At 41.7% G+C, this 22,984-nt stretch overlaps 1 protein-coding gene across 1 annotated transcript in view; it reads left to right on the top strand.

Annotated features, from left to right (window-relative positions):
- Positions 1-22,984, top strand: part of Slc9a2 (solute carrier family 9 member A2) — an 86,739-nt gene that overhangs the window by 22,160 nt on the left and 41,595 nt on the right. Inside the window, exons 2-3 of the mRNA XM_059282141.1 lie at positions 10,566-11,029; positions 18,441-18,691. Of these exons, the coding sequence (XP_059138124.1) occupies positions 10,566-11,029; positions 18,441-18,691 (715 nt within the window). The remainder of the gene's footprint in view (positions 1-10,565; positions 11,030-18,440; positions 18,692-22,984) is intronic.

Genomic DNA, 22,984 nt, shown 5'->3' with positions numbered 1-22,984 from the left:
GAGCATATTCTCCAGGTCCTTCACCATCTTCCCCCATCCTGTCCCCTCCCTTACCCATGAGTCCCCTCTGCTCCTTGACTGGGTGTCCAACCTTTTGGCTTCTCTGGACTACGTTGTCATCTGCCATGTTAATGCCCAAGAGCACAAACTGATTTACAAAAACCCAAATCTGATAATGTGTTCAATAAGTTTACAACTTTGTGTAGGGGTGAATTCATAGCTACCCTGGGCCACATATATGCTGCCAGCAATATGGCTATATGTGACACTTCTGAAACAATTTCATTTCTATTATTGTGATATATATATATATATATATATATATATATATATATATAATTTGACTTCATGTATCTATGAAGACCAGAACTCACAAATGAGAGAAAATCTGCATCATTTTTTTTTCCTGAGACTGACTTTTGATTCACGTATTATTATCTCCAATTGCGTCTATTTTCTTATAAACAACGTAATTTTGTTCTTCTTTATGGATGAAAAAGTCCTAATGTGTGAATGAACTATGTTTTCTCCATTCATTCTTCTGTTGATAGCCTTGTTTTTATAAGTCATTTTTGTTCCTTTATGCACTATTATCTGAGTTCACCATTTCATTCCAATGACTCATTAATGGTACAATAAAATCAGATGGTAGTTTGTGGCAGCCCCTTGTTTGTTTGTTTGTGGATTTCCTTCTAATAGTTTCAGACTTGAACTGAAGCAGCCAACAACCAGGAAATGCCGCTGAGTACAATCAAAGACCCAACAATCATCTGCTTTGTCTGTAAAGAGACTTGTAAAAAGTCCATCTTGCACATGTCCTGTCAATTAATGTGAATCCTGTTCCATTAAATACCTATGTGCAAATCCTTCTGTGGTGTGCTGACTTGGGGTCCTTCAGGCACATGTGCAGGAGTGGTATACCTGGGTCACATGGAAGGTTTTATGTTTAGTGTTTCGAGGAACCCCCTTGCTGATTTTCATGGGGGCTGGGCTAGTTTACATGCCCCCAGTAGTGTATAAGGATTCCCTTCAGACTTCCTCCTTTTGAGGCTAACATTTGTGTATTATTTGTGTCCCTGATGACTACTGTTCTGACTGGAGTAAGGTAGAATCCCAATGCAGTTTCTGTTGGAATTTCTTTGATCATTTGAGAGCAGTCTGTTCCTTTTATTAGCCTGTTTACCAGTTGTGGTTTTGTGTGTTTGTTTGTTATTTAATGTTTTGAGTCCTTTGTATACCGCAGCTCTGCATCCTCTGCTAGAGGCCATCTCTTCACTGGGTTTCTTCTGTGCATGAATTTCTGTTGGCTATTTCTTGGGCAACTCAAGTCCTATTCAGAAAGCGCTTGTCCGTACCCATGTGTTGAAGTGGTCTCCTCCCCTCTCTTTGGCAGCAGCAGAGTATCAGGTCTTACATGGAGGGCTTCGATCTATTTTATGTTCATGTTCATAAAGGGTATGAGAACAGGGTCTACTTTCATCCTTTGATGCACAGATGTTCAGTGTTGCCAGCACTATCTGTTCAGGAGGCTCTTTATCTTCATGGTGTACTCTCAACATTCTTGTAAAAAATGAGGGTGGCTGTAGCTGTGTGTATTTACACACAGCTTCTGTTCTAGTCTACTGATCTATGTGTGTGTGTTTGTGCTGGTACAAAGGCATAGACATCTCCTACCTTAACATTATTTACCTTCTTCAGTGGTGACAATCACCCACCACTAAAGTGATAATGACCTGAGAGTTTTGTTGTTTGTTAATTGGACGTCAATCTCATGTAGCCTAGGTTTACCTTGAACTTTCTATATAGCTGAGGTTGACATGGAAATCCTGATTGTCCTGCCTCCACTTCCAAAGTGCTGTGATTACAGGTGTGTACTACTCCACCTAGAATCTTTTTTTAAACAGTTGAACTATAAAAGAAACTTCTGCGTGTACTTCAGTTACGTATTGTTATTTACATAATTCTATAACAGCAGTCAAATTATACTCTCTGTCCTCATTGGTATCTGGCCCTTTTCTTTATGAGACATTTTTATGCCTTTATGCACCAGTATCTGGATTTGCAGTTTCATTCTTATGATTCATTCAAGGTGAAATAAAATCAGATGATAGTGTGTATTGCAGTGATTCAGAGCTAGTCTGACATCACATCTTTAGAAAGTCATGGTTCTTCCATGGTTTTCTATAGATATTGCCTGCCATTTCTTTTGGTAAACATGTTATCAATATGTTAAGCAGAGTGATACTGTTTAAGAACTTTCTGGTTGGTATTTGCTGTATCTCTTTCTGTTCTTGTCCGTTTCAACAATAACCCACTCAATATCCAGTTGGTTGAACTAAAACTATGGATTCACCCTTGACCAACACCCATATCAGGACTCTCCAGGCCAGCACCATCCTATGTTGGAGCAACAGTATCCAAACTCACTCATCTGACCCCCTCTCATACTCATCTCCCTCTTATTGAGGACCACTTCCCAACTGCTCAAAAATATGCTGACAGCAGCCAAAATGACTCTTCACAATCATGCATCCAGTCATGTGTGCCTCTGCTCATGAGCCTTCTTAGACTCCTCATCACTCTCAGAACAGATCCAAAGTCTTCTCCTGGCCCCAGACATGTCATGTCTGGCATTTGCCTGTTCTTTTCTTTCTACTGTGTTCTGCTTTGATCTCTGAGCCCCTGCCAGAATGGCCTGGTTAACCAGAAGGCTCTCAGCTCAAGGTCTCTGTCTTTGCACTGTTCATTCATATTTAGGAAAGTACTTGTACCAAGTTTTGGCTCCTTCACTCCACTGGGAATTTTGCCCTTCCCTGACCACACAGATATGAAATATTCATCAGAAGAACTCTCTCATCCTTCTCTGCTTTCCTCTGTGTGCTCATAATTACCTGTTTCTGAGTATCCATTTGACTTCTGTTTCTTACCCCACTATTTCCCCAGTGTGAGCTATAATAACTAGTGTGTGAAAGGGTCTCAAGAACTATAGATTAGATGAAACACAAACAATTTAATGGGGTAATGATTTCTACTTCCTTCAGTTTTTCCCCATCACACACAATGTCATAATAAATATCCTCAGTGCAAAATCCCTTGACTTTTCAATCATATGAGCACAGTACCTGAAGAGATAGAGATCTTTACTATTTGAGAGTGCTCTTTTTATCACTAAGTGGTCATTCTGTCCTTAACTCCTCCTTGGGCTGAGACCATCATCTTCCGTGGGATCGTGCACAGGTCTGCATGGAGTCTGGGTTAGTCTAAAGCATTTCAGTCTCATGTTTTTCTTCACATAGATAGTTAATCATAACAATTTGTTTTACTTCTTAGGAAGTCTTAGTTTTCTTACTTCTAAATTGTAATCTCTGGTTTTTTGGAAGGAGTTTCTCTCTCTCTTTCTGCATATATACAGACAAGGTGATTTCAAGATTTCGTCACCAGCTCCCAGTTGTCATGGTACAGAGGTGCGTCAACAGTTGCTGCTCATATTCTGTGCAGCATGGCCCCCTGCTGTTTGGCTGCAGCCCCTGCAAACCAGTCACAACACACTTTCTTCTGACTAGTCTTTCCTTGAGCCTCCCCCTTTGCTTCTTTACTATAGGAATGGAAAAATCCTCATCAGTCAATCTTTTTGTTTGTTTGTTTTTAGAATTTTTATTTTATGTATACAGTGCTCTATCTGCAACCCCAGAAAATGGCATCCAATCTTATTATAGATGGTTGTGAGCCACTATGTGGTTGCTGGGAATTGAACTCAGGACCTCTGGAAGAGCTGCCAATGCTCTTAACTGCTGCGCCATCTCTCCAGCCCCACGATCAACCTTAATATCACCTCCACTCATGAAGTTTTTTTGGAGGTCCTCATCTGACCTGCTTTCCCCCTCTGCTTCTCTAGTACTTGTTACATCTCCTCTATGATAGCATTTATTGTGGTCTTTCTTCTGTCATACATGATTATGGTCACATCTTACCTGCTGGACTGGAGATATATGCACTGAATACAAGGTACGTTTGTGATCTAACTCATCCAATCTTTATCTACAGAAGATACATCTGTCATGTAAGGATCCAACCCTTATCTTTGTCCCTTTCTAAAGTCCATCTTGGGTGGAGAATTTATTAGCTTTCACTCTAAGTGGTTCAGTCATCTGGAAAAATTATATAGCACCACAAGTTCTATTCTCGAATGATTTCAGCAGTGTTTGGTGTTTCATTTATGTTTTCAAAGTTTGCAATCATTTTGTCATGATGAGTGTTTCGTGGAACATTCAATCAGAAGAAAGCCTTTGTACATAGAGCTACATTATATTTGACAGAGTGATTGTTAAATTCATTTTCAGCCTCCGCTTATGATTAAATGTTATAACAAGTCTACACTCCTGGTAGTAAAATTTTTAATAAATGTTTTTATTTTTCGAGACAGGGTTTCTCTGTGTAGCTTTGGTGCCAGTGCTGGAACTCACTTTGTAGACCAGGCTGGCCTTGAACTCACAGAGATCCACCTGCCTCTGCCTCCCCCTGGTAGTAAATTTTTTAGTATATCAGTTAATTCTGGTATTTTTTTGAATTCTATGTATTTTGTATATTATTTATTTGTTTAATGCCTTAACTATATGAGTTAGTAGTTAACTTAATGTAATTTACTTTCAGAAATACATTTTACTCAGTCTTTACTTGAATTATGTTATGATAGGAATTTGTTGGAATATCTGATTTAAAAAAATCAAGCTACTATTTTGTTTGGTCTGTCTGGCTAATTGCTTACTGCAGTTCTGTTTCTGGAGGTATGCATTTAGTTGATGTATAAATGGAGATACTTTAAAAATAAATATATTTTAGGTTTAAATGGCCTTGCTTATTCTTCTCAATACAAACTTCCATATTATTTATTCTAGGCTCTTCTCTTTCTTTCCCCTTAGTCAGGAAGGCAGGACCTCCTTAGAACATCACTGACTTTGAGGCTAACCCGCCCCAGAGCCCTGTGCTGGCCCAGGCAGCCATGATTCTTGCACAGTGCCTCCTTGGTGCCCACATGCGATTGTCCTGTGCTTAATCTGAGCTTGGCAAATATTTGTTGATCCAAGAGATGCTATTATATATTTTTCGATACCCTTTAAAATGTAGAACAAAAATAAAGTGAAATTAGAACACTTGCATCCATCTTTAGCTCCTGCTAATGTGTCTCCCCCGAGGGCTGGATTTCTCCCTTCTGCTAATCAGCTACCCACCTTGAGCTGATCCCAACTGTGTGTGTGTGTGTGTGTGTGTGTGTGTGTGTGTGTGTGTCTGAGAATGCCCACCTGCCTTGAGCTGATTGCAACTGTGTGGTTTGCCTAGTTGGTTTTTATTTTCTTACTGTTTTTAGGTTATTTTTTATACATTTCTCTAACTTTTATGTTGTTGCTCTTTGGTGGTGTGTCCTGCTACCTGGAAGCTTCGTGTGTGTGTGTGTGTGTGTGTGTGTGTGTGTGTGTGTGTGTGTATGTGTTTGTGTGTGTGTGCATTAATTTTTGTTTCTGTCTTTACCCTCTTTCCAGAATTTGATAAATAGGCTATTGTTGCTACAGTAAGAAAATATAGTAAATTAATCTCAGTGATTTTACTTTTATGCAGATGTTAAGTTTTTAAACAGCTTATTTCCACACTTGTATGTAGAGAGAAATGAAATTCATGTCACTCCTGGGGAGGAGTATTTTACATTGTATTTTTTATGTGAGTCTTCTCCTGTTCGCCCACTGAGATTTGTTACAATAAAAATAAAACAATAAAAGTTTAAAGCACTATCATTGCAGAGTTTTATATGCTGGTAATAAAAATTGAATGAACAGAAGTACAATACCCCTCAAACAATAAACAGAAGTTACCAGGCAATAGAAAGAGGCTGCACCTGGGCAGGTGAGTACAATAGCAGTCTGCAGTCCCAATACGGCCCATGCTTTGGCTTTGTATTGCCTGTGGGCTGAGAATGGCTTTCACATTTTCGAGTGATTCCACCCAAATCTAGAGAGGAACATGGCAGTCTGTGGAAATGCATGGAACTCTAGTTTCCATGTGTGAGGATGAAGGTTCCCTGGAACAGGGCCACCGGCATTCGCTTCGCTGTTAGCAATAGTCTGTCGTTTCATTTGCGCTAAAGACAAGCTAAAATAAGGTCTGCAAGTTAAAAATATTTACCGTCGGGCACTGTGCTGAAAAGCTCAGCCGCTCTCGGAAGTGCACAGCCTTATCCCTGCAGTAGCTCCTGTCAGCCTCCTGAAAATCATCAACAGTTTCCTTTGGTTTTTCTCTCCAGTGTCTGATACATTTCTGGACAATATAGATGGAATGGTCATTCGGGCACAGACACTCCTGTCATTCCGAATTCATTTCACCTTCACAAAATACTCAGGGAGAGAAACAAATGTGTATGCATTTGTGAATGGTGATTTTCTTTTTCTGTGGATAATGATATTTAAGAAGCTGGTTTAAAAAAAAAATCAAAAAACTGTCCATTTTGCCAATCGGTTGTTTCCAGGTGCTCACTAAAGCATAGACATGGGAACACAAAGTCTTATCTACCCGCTGAGTGTCACACTGTGCCTTTCATGCCTCTGCTTAAGTTCCCTGAAGAGCACTGTGCTGAGGACTCCTGTGACTGCCCTTCACTGAATTCCTTCTTGATCATGCAACAACTGGGCATATTTAGTAGCTACCATCCTACTTCAGAAAAGAGTCACTCCGATCCATTCTGATAGACACAGCATTTAGAAACAATGGAGAAAAGGTTTTTGAAACTATAAATTCTCTATTGACTCACAAGTATTCCTGTTGGACCCTCTTCATTTCTGAATTCATCCTTTGATTGGTTTCCCTCCATATTTTTTTTCCCTTCCTCCTGGGTCCTTCATCCCATTGCTGGTTCTGATGGCTCCCTTCATTTACATTTAAGTTGCTATGTTCTATTTGCTTCTCCATCACAGTTTCCTATTGGCTAAGGTCTTGGTCAGAACCTGGCACATCTCATGAACTTGGAAGACATTGACATCTGGTATACATGGATACCATCTCTGTCTCTGGTCCCTTGCTTCAGCTCATATGTCCAGTTTCCCACCCTCCACTCATCAGCCTTAGAACGTGCTTTCCGCAGTGAGAGACGTGGAACTCTTGCCTGGGAGAGAGCCCTGGGTCCCAGAGGGGTAGTTAGCAAAGGAAAATGAAACGTCGGGAACAAGAGTGGGTGTCTCTGAAAACAGGCCTCCTCCGGTTCTCCGTTGCCTCCCGGGTTCATTGTGTTTGTCTGCATATCATTACAAGTGCTTCGTCTTGCTTTTTCCTATGAACCAGAGGAGGCAGCTAAAATATGGGGCACGGGCAATGTTGCGTGAACAGTGCCTTGCTGTGCAGCCAACAACCCGGTTATCATTGGAGATGTTTACCTGGGAGGTATATATTTCACTGTCTCAGGCGAGTAAGAGGAGTCTGGCTAGAACTAGCCTTCCAACCGTCGTCACATGCAGAGTGGGAGAGCTGCATTCCAGGCCGGGACAGTAGTCCAGTGTGGCAACTTTGGAGGCCTGTGGCAAGGAACCTTCAGCTTGAGGGCTGAGTTCCAGAAAGGAATGGGTTGTGCTTGGCTCCTGGGCACCCCAGGAGGCTATTATTTGCACGTTCTTATCATACAGGAAATGCTGGCTGGGAAAGGAGGCAGCATAAAGAGAGATACAAAGATGGGGTTTTGGGAGAACTTTTTCTTCTGTTTGACAATGAGGTCAGTGGGCCAGCCAGAGGTCATGGGCGGAGGACAGCTGTGCCCATTGGCTACGTTAATTCCACTTATTACTGCGGCCTTCTGAGTTGTAGTAATAAAATAACCCACAATAGATGATTGAATACCCCACATAGAGATGTTCACTTTATTGTGTAGAAATTAGTGTTTTATATTCCTCCAAATACTATTGCTTCAGCTCATGGAGTATTTCATGCTGGGGTTTTGGTCCTCTTTGTAACAGGGTTTCACTTACTAAAACAGCTGTGATTAGGAGTCTCTGGGAATGTATACTGTAACTACCAGACTCTCTCTTGTCCTATCATTTTGACACTTTTCTGCCTCAGACCATTTCTGCTGCTTCAGTAATACCATAGATTGGTAGACTGGGCAATTTGAAAGAGAAAACATTTACTTTCTCATGATTTTGAATGCTAGGAGTCTAAGCCTAAGTGACGACCTTGACCTCTAGTGACAGTCTCTCTGCTGCACTCGCACATGGCAGAAGGTGGAAGGGCAAGGGAAGAAGGATGGACTCCCCCAGACACTACCGGAGGCCTCTTCCCAGAACGAGTTCATAGAGAGTAGATCTCCAAACTGGTGGGTCTCACAGGGCAGGAAACAGGAAGTTGATCCCAGGGCGGAACCAGTTCCTGTCTGGAACACCAATGGAGGAAGGAGTCAGCCATTCTTTGGCCATAGGTTGAGTTTTGGGGGTCTCAAAGATCAAGCAGTGTTCCTATTTGGACATGACTCACTATCAAGGGCACCCTATTGTAGAGATGCAGATAGGCCCTGGTTGACTGGGTGTGTGGAGAGAAATGAGGTGTAGAAGAACAATGAGAAAAGAGCTATCGAGCCTGAGGGGACAGGGGTGCCGAAGGGCAGCGTCTCCATCCTCCTGGAACTTGTCACTGCACTGGCAGAGCAGCACACACTCGGCCATCAGAAGGGTGCCACAGAACACTTTGCACCTGGGAATCCGAACCCATCTTCCATGACTATGGTGACTTTCTGATCATCTTTGCACCAGTATCACCTCCGTCACGGTCTTCTGAACTTGCCTGCTGCTACTATGCTGGCTCCAACAGACCACCATTGCGGAGGCTGTCCAATGTATCTTGTCCCTGGTTTAAATTTCACTGTCATGATCGCCTCTCAAAGTCCCCACATCTTCATTCTGTTACATTGAAATTGGGAGGAGACTCACTCAAGCCACAGTCTTTTCATAGTCCGCTTCGGTTCCAAAATATATGAAAGGTCTCAGGGTGATGTACTATTATGTTGCAATTATAGGCTCTCCTTTTTTTTTTTTTTTCCTACCACAGCCTCTGCTCAGGTATTCTCTATGTTAAAAGCACACTGGGCTCCTCCATGGGGTAGCAAATAGCTATTCCCTTCTCTTCCTTTCTTTCTTGGGAGGCTTCGATGCCTTTCTAGGAGTTCTGTCTTTGATGTCTGGACAGTACTGGCTCCTTCTGGGTATTTTTCCTATCAGAACACGTCTTACTTTGTGTTTACCTGGCTCTTGGTTGGAACATGAGCCAACCTTGGATTGGACTGGAGTAATTCACAGATACACCTGTTTCACCACTTGTTCGGGAACTCTTTCTGATGGGGGAGTTCATGATGTGTATATATTTTTCAACAAACAGTCATTTAACACATCCTAATGAGTTGCTTTGGTTGTTTCTTAAGGACCCCACATCTCAAAAATTAAACACATCCGATATTAAAATAAAAGGATTAAAGATAAAGAAATTACTAATTTTTTTTTTTATCAATAACAGAGAAAGCAGTAGTAATCTCAAAGATGATTCGTGACCCAACCAGTTTGGTGAGACCCTGGAGGGTTTTGAGCTTTGGTTCTCACTTTGGTTTTTAAAAAGCATCAAAATAACTCCCTTGCCTACCTGCTGGAGTTTTGGTAGGATGAGATGAAATGTTACATATGAAGATGTTCTGAACAGAATTAAATTGTTTTCAGCATAAAATTTGCATTGTTTGGGGCTGGGCAGTGGGAGTTCCATTAAGAAAGTGCCTGAGGACTGATAGTCAGAACCCAGGAAAAATGCTGGGTGGTTGGCATGTGTTCATAATTTCAGTGCTGGGGAGGCTTATGGATGTCTAGGATGCACTGGCCCGATTAAGTCATTGCTGGTTAAATACCCTGTCTCCACACAAAACTAAACAAATAAACAAACAAACAAACAAAACAAGTGTGGACAGCTCACTGCTGAGGACCCACACTGGAGCTGGCCTCTGGCCGGCATAGGAGCCTCCCAGGAAAGGAAAGAAGGAAAGGAAAAAGGTATCTTATTCTCCATGGGGAGTCTTGGTGCGCTTCTCACACAGAGAACACCTAAGCAGAAGCCTGCGGGAGAGAAAAGGAGGGGAATGTTGGTTGTGCAAACGCAAGCAAAGGTGTATCCTGGCATTCCCACAAACAGCTGTACCGCCACACACGGGGCCGTGTCTAACACACGCATGCAAATTGCATTGTTTTATTTCATTTCCATAGTCCCGGTAATTAAGAAAAATGTAATAAAGGTATAGAAACCCCCACATTGTGGCGTGTAAACAATGGGTATCTCTCGCATTTGATTTCTGGCTTAAAATTCACATTGTGCCTCAATAGTATCTCCTGCACATATGTAAATAACTAAATGTAACCTGTTTAAAGTGGGCCATTTTACAATCTAGAAGCCAATTGCAGTCACCTGGGAGATTTTGAAGTTAGGCCCACCGTTTCTATGGGGGCTAATAATACTCATTCTCCCCAACTCCTGCATAACCCAGACTCTGTGCTTCTCCTTACCAGGTTTCCACCTCTATCACAAGTTGCCCACCATCGTGCCTGAGAGCTGCCTTCTCATAATGGTTGGACTTCTACTAGGTGGGATCATCTTTGGTGTTGATGAAAAGTCTCCCCCCGCCATGAAGACAGATGTGTTTTTCCTGTACCTCCTTCCACCCATCGTTCTGGATGCTGGCTACTTCATGCCCACTCGCCCCTTCTTTGAGAACTTTGGCACCATTTTCTGGTATGCTGTGGTAGGCACGCTGTGGAACTCCATTGGCATTGGGGTGTCTTTGTTTGGCATCTGCCAGATTGAGGCGTTTGGCCTGAGTGACATCACGCTGCTCCAGAACCTGCTCTTCGGCAGCTTGATCTCAGCCGTGGACCCCGTGGCTGTGCTGGCTGTCTTTGAGAACATTCACGTCAACGAACAGCTCTATATCCTGGTCTTCGGCGAGTCTCTGCTCAATGACGCTGTCACAGTGGTGAGTGAACAAGCGCCTGGAACGTCACTGAGCATGTGGGAACCATCCGTCACTTACATCTTAAGAGGCTTTCCAAGGTTCTAGAGTGAATAACCTGTCAGGTTTCTCTTGCTATACATTAACAGCATGATGTGATGTCAAATGTAGGGAAGCATTTCCCCACATGGCAAAGGAGCACTGGATCCTATAGTGGACATTGGCTAACTTCCCTCTAAGTCAAATCATTGCTGATACTGTCTATCTAGAGATAGCATCAGGCATACAGGCTTAGCGTTCAGTCCCCCAGATTGTTGGTCTCTTGCCCAATGCAAACCTCAGTTCACTTGACTTGTGATTTTGACTAATGGGCTGTACAGTAAGAGTTCCCACACCTCCTTCTGGCTAGAGTAGCTCACAAGGCTCATATACATTGGTTTAGTATATCAATACTGCAAAAGATACAGATGGAGGGTATATTGGGCAAAGGGACATGAAGCTTCATATCAAACTCCCACACACCCAGCTATCCAGAAGCCCTCGGAATCTGTCCCTTTGGGTTCTTTTGACACAGGCACGATTGATTATATCATTGGCCATATGTTATTAATTTAACCTTCTACCCTTTCCCTTTCATGAGGTTGGAAGATGAGAATCAGAGTTTCAACTGTTGAACTTGGCCTCGGTCTTTCCAGTGACCAGATCCCATCTTGCTGAATCTGCCACCCACCAACCAGTCATTAGCATGCAAAGACACTTGTCACTGAAGAGAGTCTAAGGATTTTAGCAACTGCATGTCTGGGGAGGGTTGGAAAAATTGAGTACATACTTCCTAATATCAGAACCCTTCATTTGGATTAATGATCTTATGTTGTGACGTGAAAACTCTTAATACACATTTTAATTAATTACTTATATTGTATTTATTATGATATAATTGGCTACTCACTTTCATTTTTCACCAGGCCCCACAAAGAGTGTATACCTGGCACCTTCGTAAAATACAAAGCACAAACACAAGGTTAAGGAACCTGAACATGATTGTGGTTGTGGCCATTGTATTTCTGATGGTTTACCTCTGTGATGTTTTTTAAACCTAATGGTCTTTGGTAATAATTCAAGGGATCTCAGGTCTCTGTGAGAAGTGATGCTATTAGTATACATAATATATGTATAATATATATATATATATATATATATATGTATACTAATATAAAACACTTGTGAAGTGATGTTTACTAGGGAACATTCTCTCTGGAAGAATTGATGCCATTAGTATATATATAATATTTATATATTACATGTATATATAGTATAGTATATATAATAGATACTAATATATAACACTTGTGAAGTGATGCTTACTGGGGAATGTTCTCTCTGGAGAAGTGATGCCATTAGTATTTATAACATGTACTAATATACAACACTTGTGAAATGATGTTTACCAGGGAACATTCTCCCTGGGAGAAGTAATGCTATTAGTATACATATATAACACACACACACACACACACACACACACACACACACACACACACACACATAATATATATAAAATATAATATAGTATGTATAATATCTACTAATATACAACACTTATGAAGTGATGTCTATTAGACAACATTCTTTCTGGGAACAGTGTGACTGCTGTTGATGGTTGTAAAGAAATCTTTTCTCACATGCACACTTTCTGCTTCCACTGAATCAGCACACTCCTGGCCCTTATCATGTTCCCACAGGCAGATTTTTATTTTTACAAAGCACTAATTATTTTAATCCTCTTTTAAATACCACATAGCTGGAGTCAAAAGCTGCTGTGATCTTTACTTTAGCAAAACTTACTTCCACCGTGCCTTCTGAACTCAGGCAAGGGGTGGTGGGGTGGACAAGGAAGACCCTCCCCTGATCCATGGACCTTTAGAGAGCTCTCCCTTCGGTAGTTACAGTCAAGTGATCCTGAACTGGTAAACCAGTTAGTTGGCACTAGTGAGGCCTTACGGGTGACAGGGATGGCAGCCATTAACTCTTACTGAATGCTTCTCTCACGATCAGCTCCTTAGACAGCCTATGCAAAAGGTACTACCACCTTATAGATGCAATTGAGGTGGGCAGGTTAAAGAGTGTTCACTTCACTTACAGTACTCTTTCCATTAGCTCTTACCCTTCAAATGTTATTCACGGCTCACTTGACAGTGTGCACGGAAACAAGCATGATTCTCTGTTAGTCATACTTTACTGCAAAAGCAGATCCCTGAACTAAATACAAATATTTTTACCTGGAAGGATGTTCATTAATTCCAGCTGGACATTATTATGGAGAAAATAATTTGAGAGTTAATAAGCCATATAATTTTAGAATAGCTTCTAAGATATTTTTTTCAGACAGTAAGTTAACTTACTCAACAACAAAACTTAATTCATACATTCTATTATTTATTAACAGTGATTTGTCATTAACTTTCAGTATTAAATTTTAACTAGGAAACTGTGTAACAGCAAAGACATTTATCACTCATTCTAATTCCCTCAGGCTTCAGGTATTCCATCGGGACTTATACTCACATGTAAATTTTACCCTTGCTGGAGGAGACTGTGGGCCTGTGAATGTGGAATTTTTGGAGTGAACCTATGATAAAATAAGAACACCTTGATGGATTCCTTCTAAGGGATCTCAGCAAAGTTAGATTGGTTTCAGAATGACATGCAGTTTAGATGGCCTTCCTACCGCTCAGAAAATGCTTCATCCAGTTCGATTTCAGGAAGGGATCTGGCTAACTCATTATTCAAAGTGTACAAAGCAGTGTGGGGGATACAGAGGCACATCCCACACTCGCTGTCACGGATGCACAGTCATGAGCTGTGCTGTAGATGGAGATGGATGGCTGCCCCAGGGAAGACCAGGAAGGGACAGAGAAAGCACATGGCTATGTGTAAAAGTAGAAGAAGTTCTTCTCTACAGTCAGTACCAGTAAGTCAGGACAACCTAATGGTTTTCTGTGGAAGACCATGCCTTGGCTTGCAAGCTCCCTCAAAACATAAACTCATGGAATATTAGAATTGCTCCCCTACCCCAGGCTTGCTGATGGCATAGAATAAACTCCCTAATGTTTCTCTCACAGAATGGACTAAACACTGCACTGAACTGAATCCACATTAGGAACAACTAGAGTAATGGTGTAGACCATTATTTGTCTTCTACCAGATTACTTCAAAGGACATTTTATTGAATAGCCTTTGACTCCTTTCCAGAGTCTTATCACTAAGAGAGGTTTCAATAACTCATGGAACATGAAAACATGTGAAAACATGGATCATGGTATTTATACCCAAATATATAGCATCACCAGGAGTTGAAGATTGAGGGATATCAGTAAATCAGAGCAAGGCTGTGTTACATCAACTCACCCTTTCCTGTATCATGATAAACTCAACTAGATGGGTTAAGGGGGAGAAATCCTAGCTCAAAACTATCCCAAAGCACGAGTACTATCTAATCTAGAAGTTATAAACCAAACTCATCATGCTATTGTCAAAAGCTAAGGTAAATTCAAATCAAGTAGAGGAATGGCACACAATTGAAAATTTAAAACTGATTTTTAGTATTTTCATGTTAATTCGTTTTGGTATTTTTGTGAAAATATTTCAAATCCAAAGAGACATCCTACTGTTTCCACAGTTGTCTATAACAAATTGACTTCTTCTCACATGGTAATGTCTAACATCAGGCCTAGGTACTAGTGCAGCCATTGAGTGTTCTAACAAAGTTTCCTGGAAGATTCAAGGAACTTCCTTGAGTGATTCCTAGTTAGCTACCTGTAGGTAGGGCTATAAAGGACTGCTGTCTTTGAAGACAGTAGTTAGTGATGTATCTTGATGGTAAGTTATCATGGGCTGTGGGGTAAAAATTCACTTAAGGGAGGTTAGCACTGAACATTGTGCGCTCAACCTAGACTTGCAAATCACAGAATTATCTGAAATTCATGATAGAAAATAATTATGCTTTCAGAAAATAATTATCACTTTTTTTATAATAAAGTGATCTGCATGCTATTTTCATGAATAAACAACTGTATTTGTATAATTTGCTTTATACACTTTCACTGAATCACTGCACATTTTAAATCCAAATTTAAAGCATTTAATCCATAATTCACACACATGCATATATATAAATATTCATAACAAATGAACCTTAGATCATATGACAGGCTTGAGAGCACTCAGCCAACACATGGGCTAATTATTAATTTATTACAGAGGTGTCTGTCACTGGAATTTTAATATATTGAAAATACATGTCAACTTTCTAGCCAACACCTGAGATACTTTTGTCACACAACATACATCATTATCTACATGTACACAACACACACACACACACGTGTATATTTGCACACACACACACACACACGTATGTGTGTGCGTGTGTGTGTGTGTGTGTGTGTGTGTGTAAATTAAAACTCCAAATTTCCTTTCTGTATAGATTATCTCAGATAAAATAAAAAACTTAACTGAAGTGAACTATCTATGCAGTTATAACTAGTTCCATAAGATTGAGCATAAAACAAGTTGGAGCTTACAGAGGCTTTCCAATTGTAGATACTGCTTAAACCTTGCCATTCCCTCCAACATGGCACTGGTAGCTTTGGCAGTAAACTGGTCAAACTGGGCATTTTTTCCATTGCCCCAAAGTAGAGCACCTGTGATTTAGTTTCTCTCTTTCAATGTTTAGAGCAAAGTTTGAAGCAGGACACCCTTTGATAGACTGGATGTGTTGAGTGGCTGGGGAAACAATTTTGGAAGGGTCATGAATGTGCAACTCTGCTGATAACAGTTATTTCATGCACAAGCACATTCAGGTTCCCATGAGGTCCTGTGAGCGTGGTAGGTGGAAGGATGATGGAGGAGGAGCAGACTCTTTCTGGCTCACTCTGGGAAGAAGTTTCTTGTTTTGTTGGGGAAAACATTATACTTACTGGGAAAGCAGCCAGTACGAAATGGCAAAGTACTGTGTGGTTTGGGATCCATCTGGGTATTGCAGGTCAGAGGAAAAGACAATACCCAAAGGCTGTAGGAATCCAAGAGGGCCCTTGGGAAGAATGGCAGCTTCAGTAAAGCTACCTTGGAAGACAGTTCCCAGGGTTAGGAACTTGCCTTCATCAAGGAAAATGACAGGAAAGAAAGTGTAGGGAGGGATGGGATCATGTGGTGTGTTTTGTCGAGTAGTGAGGAAATTCTGCCTCTGACTTTTAAGGGTATTGTGGAAAGCAGTAAATCATGGAAGAAGGAAGGGAGGGAAGGAGGGAGGGAGTGAGGGAGGGAAGAGGAGAGGAAAGAAGAAAGGAAGGATGGGAGGGAGAACAAGATCCATGTATATTAAGACTATTAGGCCTTTCCAAAGTCAGGCAACCGAAGACTTTGACTCTTGAGAATAGAAAATGGAAAAGCCGAATAGGCAGGGTAGACAGACAGAGAGACGTGGGCTCACTGGTGCAGGCTGGAGACAGAGTAGACTGGTGGAGTTGAGGACAGAACTATAGTATCTCAGTGGAACTGGAGGGAGGCTGTCTAGGCAAAAACTGAACTGGTCTACCATTGAACACCCTAAGAAAGGCCACTTGTGATGCAATGGGGGCTGTCACCTTTGTCTTTGGCAGTTTGGAGGCAAGAGATTTATTTGTGTGTCACCTCTCAACCCCTGTCAGGCAGCAGTGTGACACAGAGTGGCTACTGTACCTGGACCCTGTAGCAAACTCATGACCGAAAGTATGAATTGGTGCGTCTGCTAGGCAGCACAGAAAACAGAACTCCTAATAAGGTGCTGGTTGACCCGAGAGAGCTTGGAATCCAGAAGAAAGAAGGAAAACATTTCTGCCAAGCCCACAAGGTAGTAGACTCTGTAAATAACTGAGATGGAGGCAGTGGTGTGGCATTCGCTGGGACATGGGCTGCTTATCAGGAGGTGGCTGACTCATGGGCCCATGTTGAACCTTGAACACCTCATCCAGGTTAGAAAATCTGTATTCTAACATCACCTCTGACATTTTGTGTCACTTGACTTTAGAAAAATTTGAATGTTTATTACTTTCTCAGAAGCCAAATGAAGGTACACCCCAGCCCTTGTGTCCAACGCCCTCATACATCGGCTTTTTAAAATTTTGAAATGACCCCATAGCAGTTAATTCCACAGTGGAAAAAATTCAGGAAACTTGTTTCAGTTGAGCTTGACTCTCCATCTGTGGGTAAAGTGACAAGGCTTCAAAGTCAATCATTCCCTTCACATGTGGCGCAGAGGCTTTCACACATGGGTTATAACATATTGCCCAAGAACATGAAGTGAGTAGAATTCCTGAAGTCTTATTTAAATCAAGACTGCTAAACAAACAAACAACAACAACAAAAACAGGCGTGGATCCGTTACTTTACAGGCATCAAGTGTGTGTGAAGGCTCAACACACATACACCACACAGTTTCACACATCAAGTACATATGGCCTCTTCACTTTTAGAAACATCCTTGATGCTTTACATTATACCAGGCACACTGCGTATGTAGGTAGAACAAGGAGGTGTGGATATGAGTGAGGATGTGTTTCCTGGAAGGAGGAATCCCTCAGTGGGGTACCTGCACTAAAGGGTGTGCCTGTTCCATGTCATGACTCTATGGTAGGACTTTGTAAATGTATTTCCACAGTGGGCTGGTAAGTTTCTCTATGACACATGGCTTCTGAGCCATGGCTATATGAACAGGGTAAGGCAAGCAAGTGTTTGAAAATAGCCTTCCAGGTGGTGGCTGGAAAAAATAATCTTTGAAGAATAATTTGGGTGATATATTTGCAATGTTCTCTTCTTTACTTCTCAAAATAGTTTATCTGACAAGACACCAAGACACTTTTTGCTAAAGATTTTATTTAAAGCCACAATATTATTATTCATGGCAAATAACTACACAGTATTTCCTCTGACATAGAACAAATATCCTTCTTAGATTTTTTTTTTCTGTGCCAGGGTGATCACAGGGAAGACTGGAAGGAATATTTTTATTCTTTCTCATGTGTATGCATGTGTGCATGTATGTGCATGTGCGTGTGCGTGCGTGCGTGCGTGCGTGCGTGCGTGTGTGTGTGTGTGTGTGTGTGTGTGTGTGTGTGTATGAGGAGGCCCAAAGTTAACAAAGTCTTCCTCCATCATTCTCCACCTTATTTACTGAGGCAGGATCTCAAAGCTGAACCCAGTTTGATGGCCAGTTGGCTTCTGAGATTCCCCCTGTCGCTGCCCCCTGTGGTTACAAGCAGGCCTCCATGCCATCTCTGAATTTGCAGGGGTGCCGGGAATTCAAACATTGATGCTCACACGTGAGTGATAAGCACATTCTCCACTGACGTGTCTCCAGCTCCAGAGGGCCCGACGGTGTGCTTTCTCATTCCCCCAGGTCCTGTACAACCTGTTCAAGTCATTCTGCCAGATGAAAACCATCCACACCGTCGACGTGTTTGCCGGCATCGCCAACTTCTTCGTGGTGGGCATCGGTGGGGTGCTCATTGGCATCCTCCTGGGATTCATAGCAGCCTTCACCACTCGTTTCACACACAACATCCGAGTCATCGAGCCGCTTTTTGTCTTCCTGTACAGCTACTTGTCCTACATCACAGCTGAAATGTTCCACCTCTCAGGCATCATGGCGTAAGTGTCTCACCACCAACAGCCCCTGATTCATGCATTTCATTGAACTTGTACATTCTGAGATGTTAAAGTTGACCAAGTTATGTGAAAGACTAGATTTTTCTTATCCTGAGAACAACTAGCTTTTGATTTTTCTCAAACCTTTTGTCACATTGAAATGAAAGTATATGTTAGCCAGATTTAATGCTAGCACAGTCTGGAGCTGACAGGAAAAAGGTGCAAACATTAACTCTTGAGTTTCCGATGAAATACAACGATGAACTTGATTGTTGATCTGGATCAGGTATCAGCACTTTATGAGTCTGATCCCCATTCAGTGTGCTCTGTGTGGGAGGCTGCAAAATATTCCAACAAGGTTACATCAAGGTTGCCTTGCAGCACCTGACACGCCCATGGAGTTCTGGAGCTGTTGCTGTGTGTCCATTTGAACATTCTTACTCACAGTAGGTTTGCTGGCAACAGTTAAGCTAATTTAATACAGGACGTGATGATAGAGAAGATCTTGTAATTTCAGATATCTTCTTTTAATATGGAACTTAAATTTTTTGATACAGGGTTTAACTTATTTTGAAATAAATAATAATAACAATGTATTTATTGAAGATACATTTACCATCCTGTTCACTAGCTCGGAGGAAGGTTTTTAAAAGCTTGTACATGTGAGCTGCAGATTGGTGATGTTTGGATCACACTGGCTGTCAGAGTGTTATGCCAAAGAAAGCTAGTCAATGGAGAGTTTTCCCCCAAACAAGTGCATTATATGATGGTCGAATTCCCTCTAGGGCCAATGAAAAATGTCTTAGGAATAAATAGTGGAACGCCTACCTTGGTTTTGCTTTGACATTCAGTTGCACCCTCTAAACTGTAGTCTGAGTTAGGGTGTGGGAAATGTATTTAGAGTTTGCTCTGTAATGTAGGACTCATTCTTTCTGCAGTGTTCTCCCCTGACCTGATGTAGGTGGTGGTACTTTGATTAAAGAGTGTTTGGGTTCATGCCTCTTGGCCACACGTTCATTTCAGAAGCAGATGGAGTCTGTGGTGTGAGGAGGCAAAGGGAAGTCGAACTCGCTGTCATAAAAGCCACGAGTTAAAGGTTGGGTGGTTTTCCGTTTCAAAGAGAACCTAAATAAAGCAACGTATTAATCCAGTTTGACCCAGTAATGAGACATTCCCGGTTGCTATTCATATCACTGTGTGACTTCCAGTGTCCCCGTTGTTCTTTGAACAGCGTCACTGAAAATGTGTGATCAGCTAGTTACGAGGTCTGTGACAGCGTGTGGGCAGGGCCTGGTGTCTAATTTCTCAGCAGGGTTGTTCTAGACACAGCTTCATAGGAACCCTGGATTTCACAGTCTGGCTCTGGACTATGTGCATGTCTAGAACACTCAAAGTAGCTGCCGCAAATTAGTCACTGTACAATGTTCAAGAGCGGAGATGGGAGTCCCTGAAGATACTGAGTGGTTGAAAAGGTGCAGGAGGGTAGAAGTGGGTGTGAGAGCAATGGCAAGAATCCATGAAGTACGTTGGGCCTAATCTTCCCTAAAATTAATACCAAGTGGAGACCAAGTATTCAAATGCCCCAAACTTATAGAGGACATCTCATGCAAACAACCACATCTTCATTGTACCAAAATAATGAAAGTATTAATAGGTACAAAAGTAAATAAGAGGTTCAAAGAGATCAAAATTCCCTTACACAGCTATTACCCTCTGATGGTAAATGAAAGGACATAATTACATCAATGCACCAATTCTCTCAGAAGTGGGGCTCTATGTTCCAGTGTGGGGTAGTCAGCATGGCTGCTCAAATCCTGAGTGGGTGTGGTGCTTCTACAGGGCACACGCACAGGTGAATTTGCAAGCACTCTCCTAGGAGCACATTGTGTAAACTCCCAGGCTGTAGTTACTATATTTACCTTGGGACACTGGTCAGGGCATACAGCATATCCATGTCCTGAGAAGTATGCATCCATGCATCTCATGGAACCAATGAATTCCTCTGAATTTGAATTGCACTGAGATTAGAAATTATTCTGGTCCTTTCTGTTACTTAGATTCTTTCTTACCATTAAAAAACCAATTTTAAAGGCCAGATAGTGGTGGCACACACCTTTAATCCTAGCACTTGGGAGGCAGAGGCAGGTAGATCTCTGTGAGTTCCAGGCCAGCCTGGTCTACAGAGTGAGTTCCAGGACAGGCTCCAAAGCTACACAGAGAAACCCTGTCTTAAAAAACAAAACAAAAGCAAACAAACAAAAAACCAAAACAAAATGAATTTTAAGTTTAATGGAAGTAAATATCCAGGGATGCTGAATGTTCTGAGTTCTCTCCATCGTTTGCTGAGGAGGAGAGAGTGTCATCCTATGGGTGCAAATAGGTAGGAGAGCAGTCAGGTGACCTCAGTCTACACTCCTCCCCAAGGATCTGTGTAATAGTTATGAAACAGTCCAGTTTCACCTCCCGCCCTCCCTGGCTTGCTCCCTCATCCTCTTCCATCCTTCTCCCTCCTCATATTGTATTGCTCTTGTGGCCGCTGACTTGGTTCAGGAGCTTTGCCTTTAGCTGAACTCTGACAGCCTGTCCGGGAACGAGCTCATGGAATGACCAGGTAGTTAACATGAGAGTCCGATTAGAAAGAACTTTCCTTCTGTAGAACAAAAGCTTTAGGCTGAAAATAAAAGCATATTTTCAAGGTGGAAAGTAGAATTTATGTCTTGATTTTAGGGAGGTACTCCAAGCAAGTGTTCTCAGGGTATTCAGAAAGCTTGTTGTTTCTGCTGTTGGTTGTCATGAGACTGGAGTTGGATAGGCCCCTCGCTGACAACTTCGTTAATTACAATGTGATGGAGGTCTTCTGGTCTTCCCTGGATGTTCTTAGATTTAGACTGGGATTTCCCTTTTTGGTGTTACCCAATGCTTTGACACCTCATGGAATGCAAAAAGCATCATTTCTGCCTACATTCACCTACATTTTCATGCAGGATGTGTGTGTGTGTGTGTGTGTGTGTGTGAGAGAGAGAGAGAGAGAGAGAGAGAGAGAGAGAGAGAGAGAGAGAGAGAGAGAGAGAGAGAGAGAGAGAAAGAGAGAGAGAGAGAGAGCCATCTGTCTGTGTCTAAGTGATTCAGAGTTCATTTTCTGTGGCACTAGACCTAAAGTTCTGGGAAGGTTTTCATACTCCCCTCTACACAAGAAATGTTGCATATCAACAGCTCTGGACCCTTTTCCATATCAAACCAGCATTGAAGGGGACAAGGAGGTGACTAACAGGTCTTTTAGGAATTAGGAAACTCTTGACTTCATATATGTGTTTTGAACTTTGTGCTCAGTACATGCTCACTGATGATTTCCCACTGGTGATGGGAGATTTGACATTTTTTTTTTTCTCAAGGGCTCTGACTGACACTTTGACACTCTCCTAAAATCAAATCCATTAAAATCCAATAATGACCTTTCATGGAAGTTTGTGATCTCCCTTTGGATACCAAGTTCTGGGCTTCAGCTTGTCTGTCACACAAACCCCTGGAGCCTGGTGTATGCATTGCCCTGCAGAGGAGTGTTTTACCTCTATTGTAGCTTGTAGCCCACTGGGAAAGGATGGATTTTTTTTGGGGGGTAGGCTCCAAGAATTTCAGAAATGCCTCATTTCTTGGAGGAGTTATGCTCCGTGTTTTTCTTCATTTCATTTTAATGGGTTAATAATTCCATAGAGTTCTCCTCTGAAGAATACTTCCTAAGTATTTTCTATTTATTATTTCAATTCCCGTACCTGCCTTATTGCAAAAAATTAGGAAGTGGTAGTTTTTAGCATTACTTAATGAATGTGTACACTGAGGCCCAAACTTGACTGTAGGCTGCCTCAGTAGGTAGTTATGGCTATACCCTGGCTCTCTAGAGGCTGAATCAGTCCAGTCCATGTAAAGAAAAACATTGAGAGGAGAAGAAACATGAAAAAGAAAAGAAAGGGAATTTCTAGTATACAGTTGTTTCTAGAATGATTAGCAGGGGCTGGAGAGCTGGTTTAGAGGTTCAGAGATTTGCTTGCCCTTCCAAAGGACCCAAATTCAATTCTCAGCACCCACATGGCAGCTCACAACTGTCTGTAATTCCATTTTAGGGGATCTGGCTTCCTCACATGGACATATCTGCAGAAAAAAACACCAATGCACATAAAATAATAATAAATTATTGGAATGATCAGCTCAAGTCTGGTCTAGGTGTGGGTCCAGCCTATGGTTGAGCTGGTTGCTCTTGCAGTGAGGATTCTATTCTTTCTTCTTACTTTCCTTTGTAGG

The sequence above is a fragment of the Peromyscus eremicus genome, chromosome 16_21 (assembly GCF_949786415.1).
Source record: "Peromyscus eremicus chromosome 16_21, PerEre_H2_v1, whole genome shotgun sequence".
NCBI lineage: Eukaryota > Metazoa > Chordata > Mammalia > Rodentia > Cricetidae > Peromyscus > Peromyscus eremicus.
Note: the sequence above shows the minus strand (reverse complement) of the source record. Positions and strands in the feature narration are given on the sequence as shown.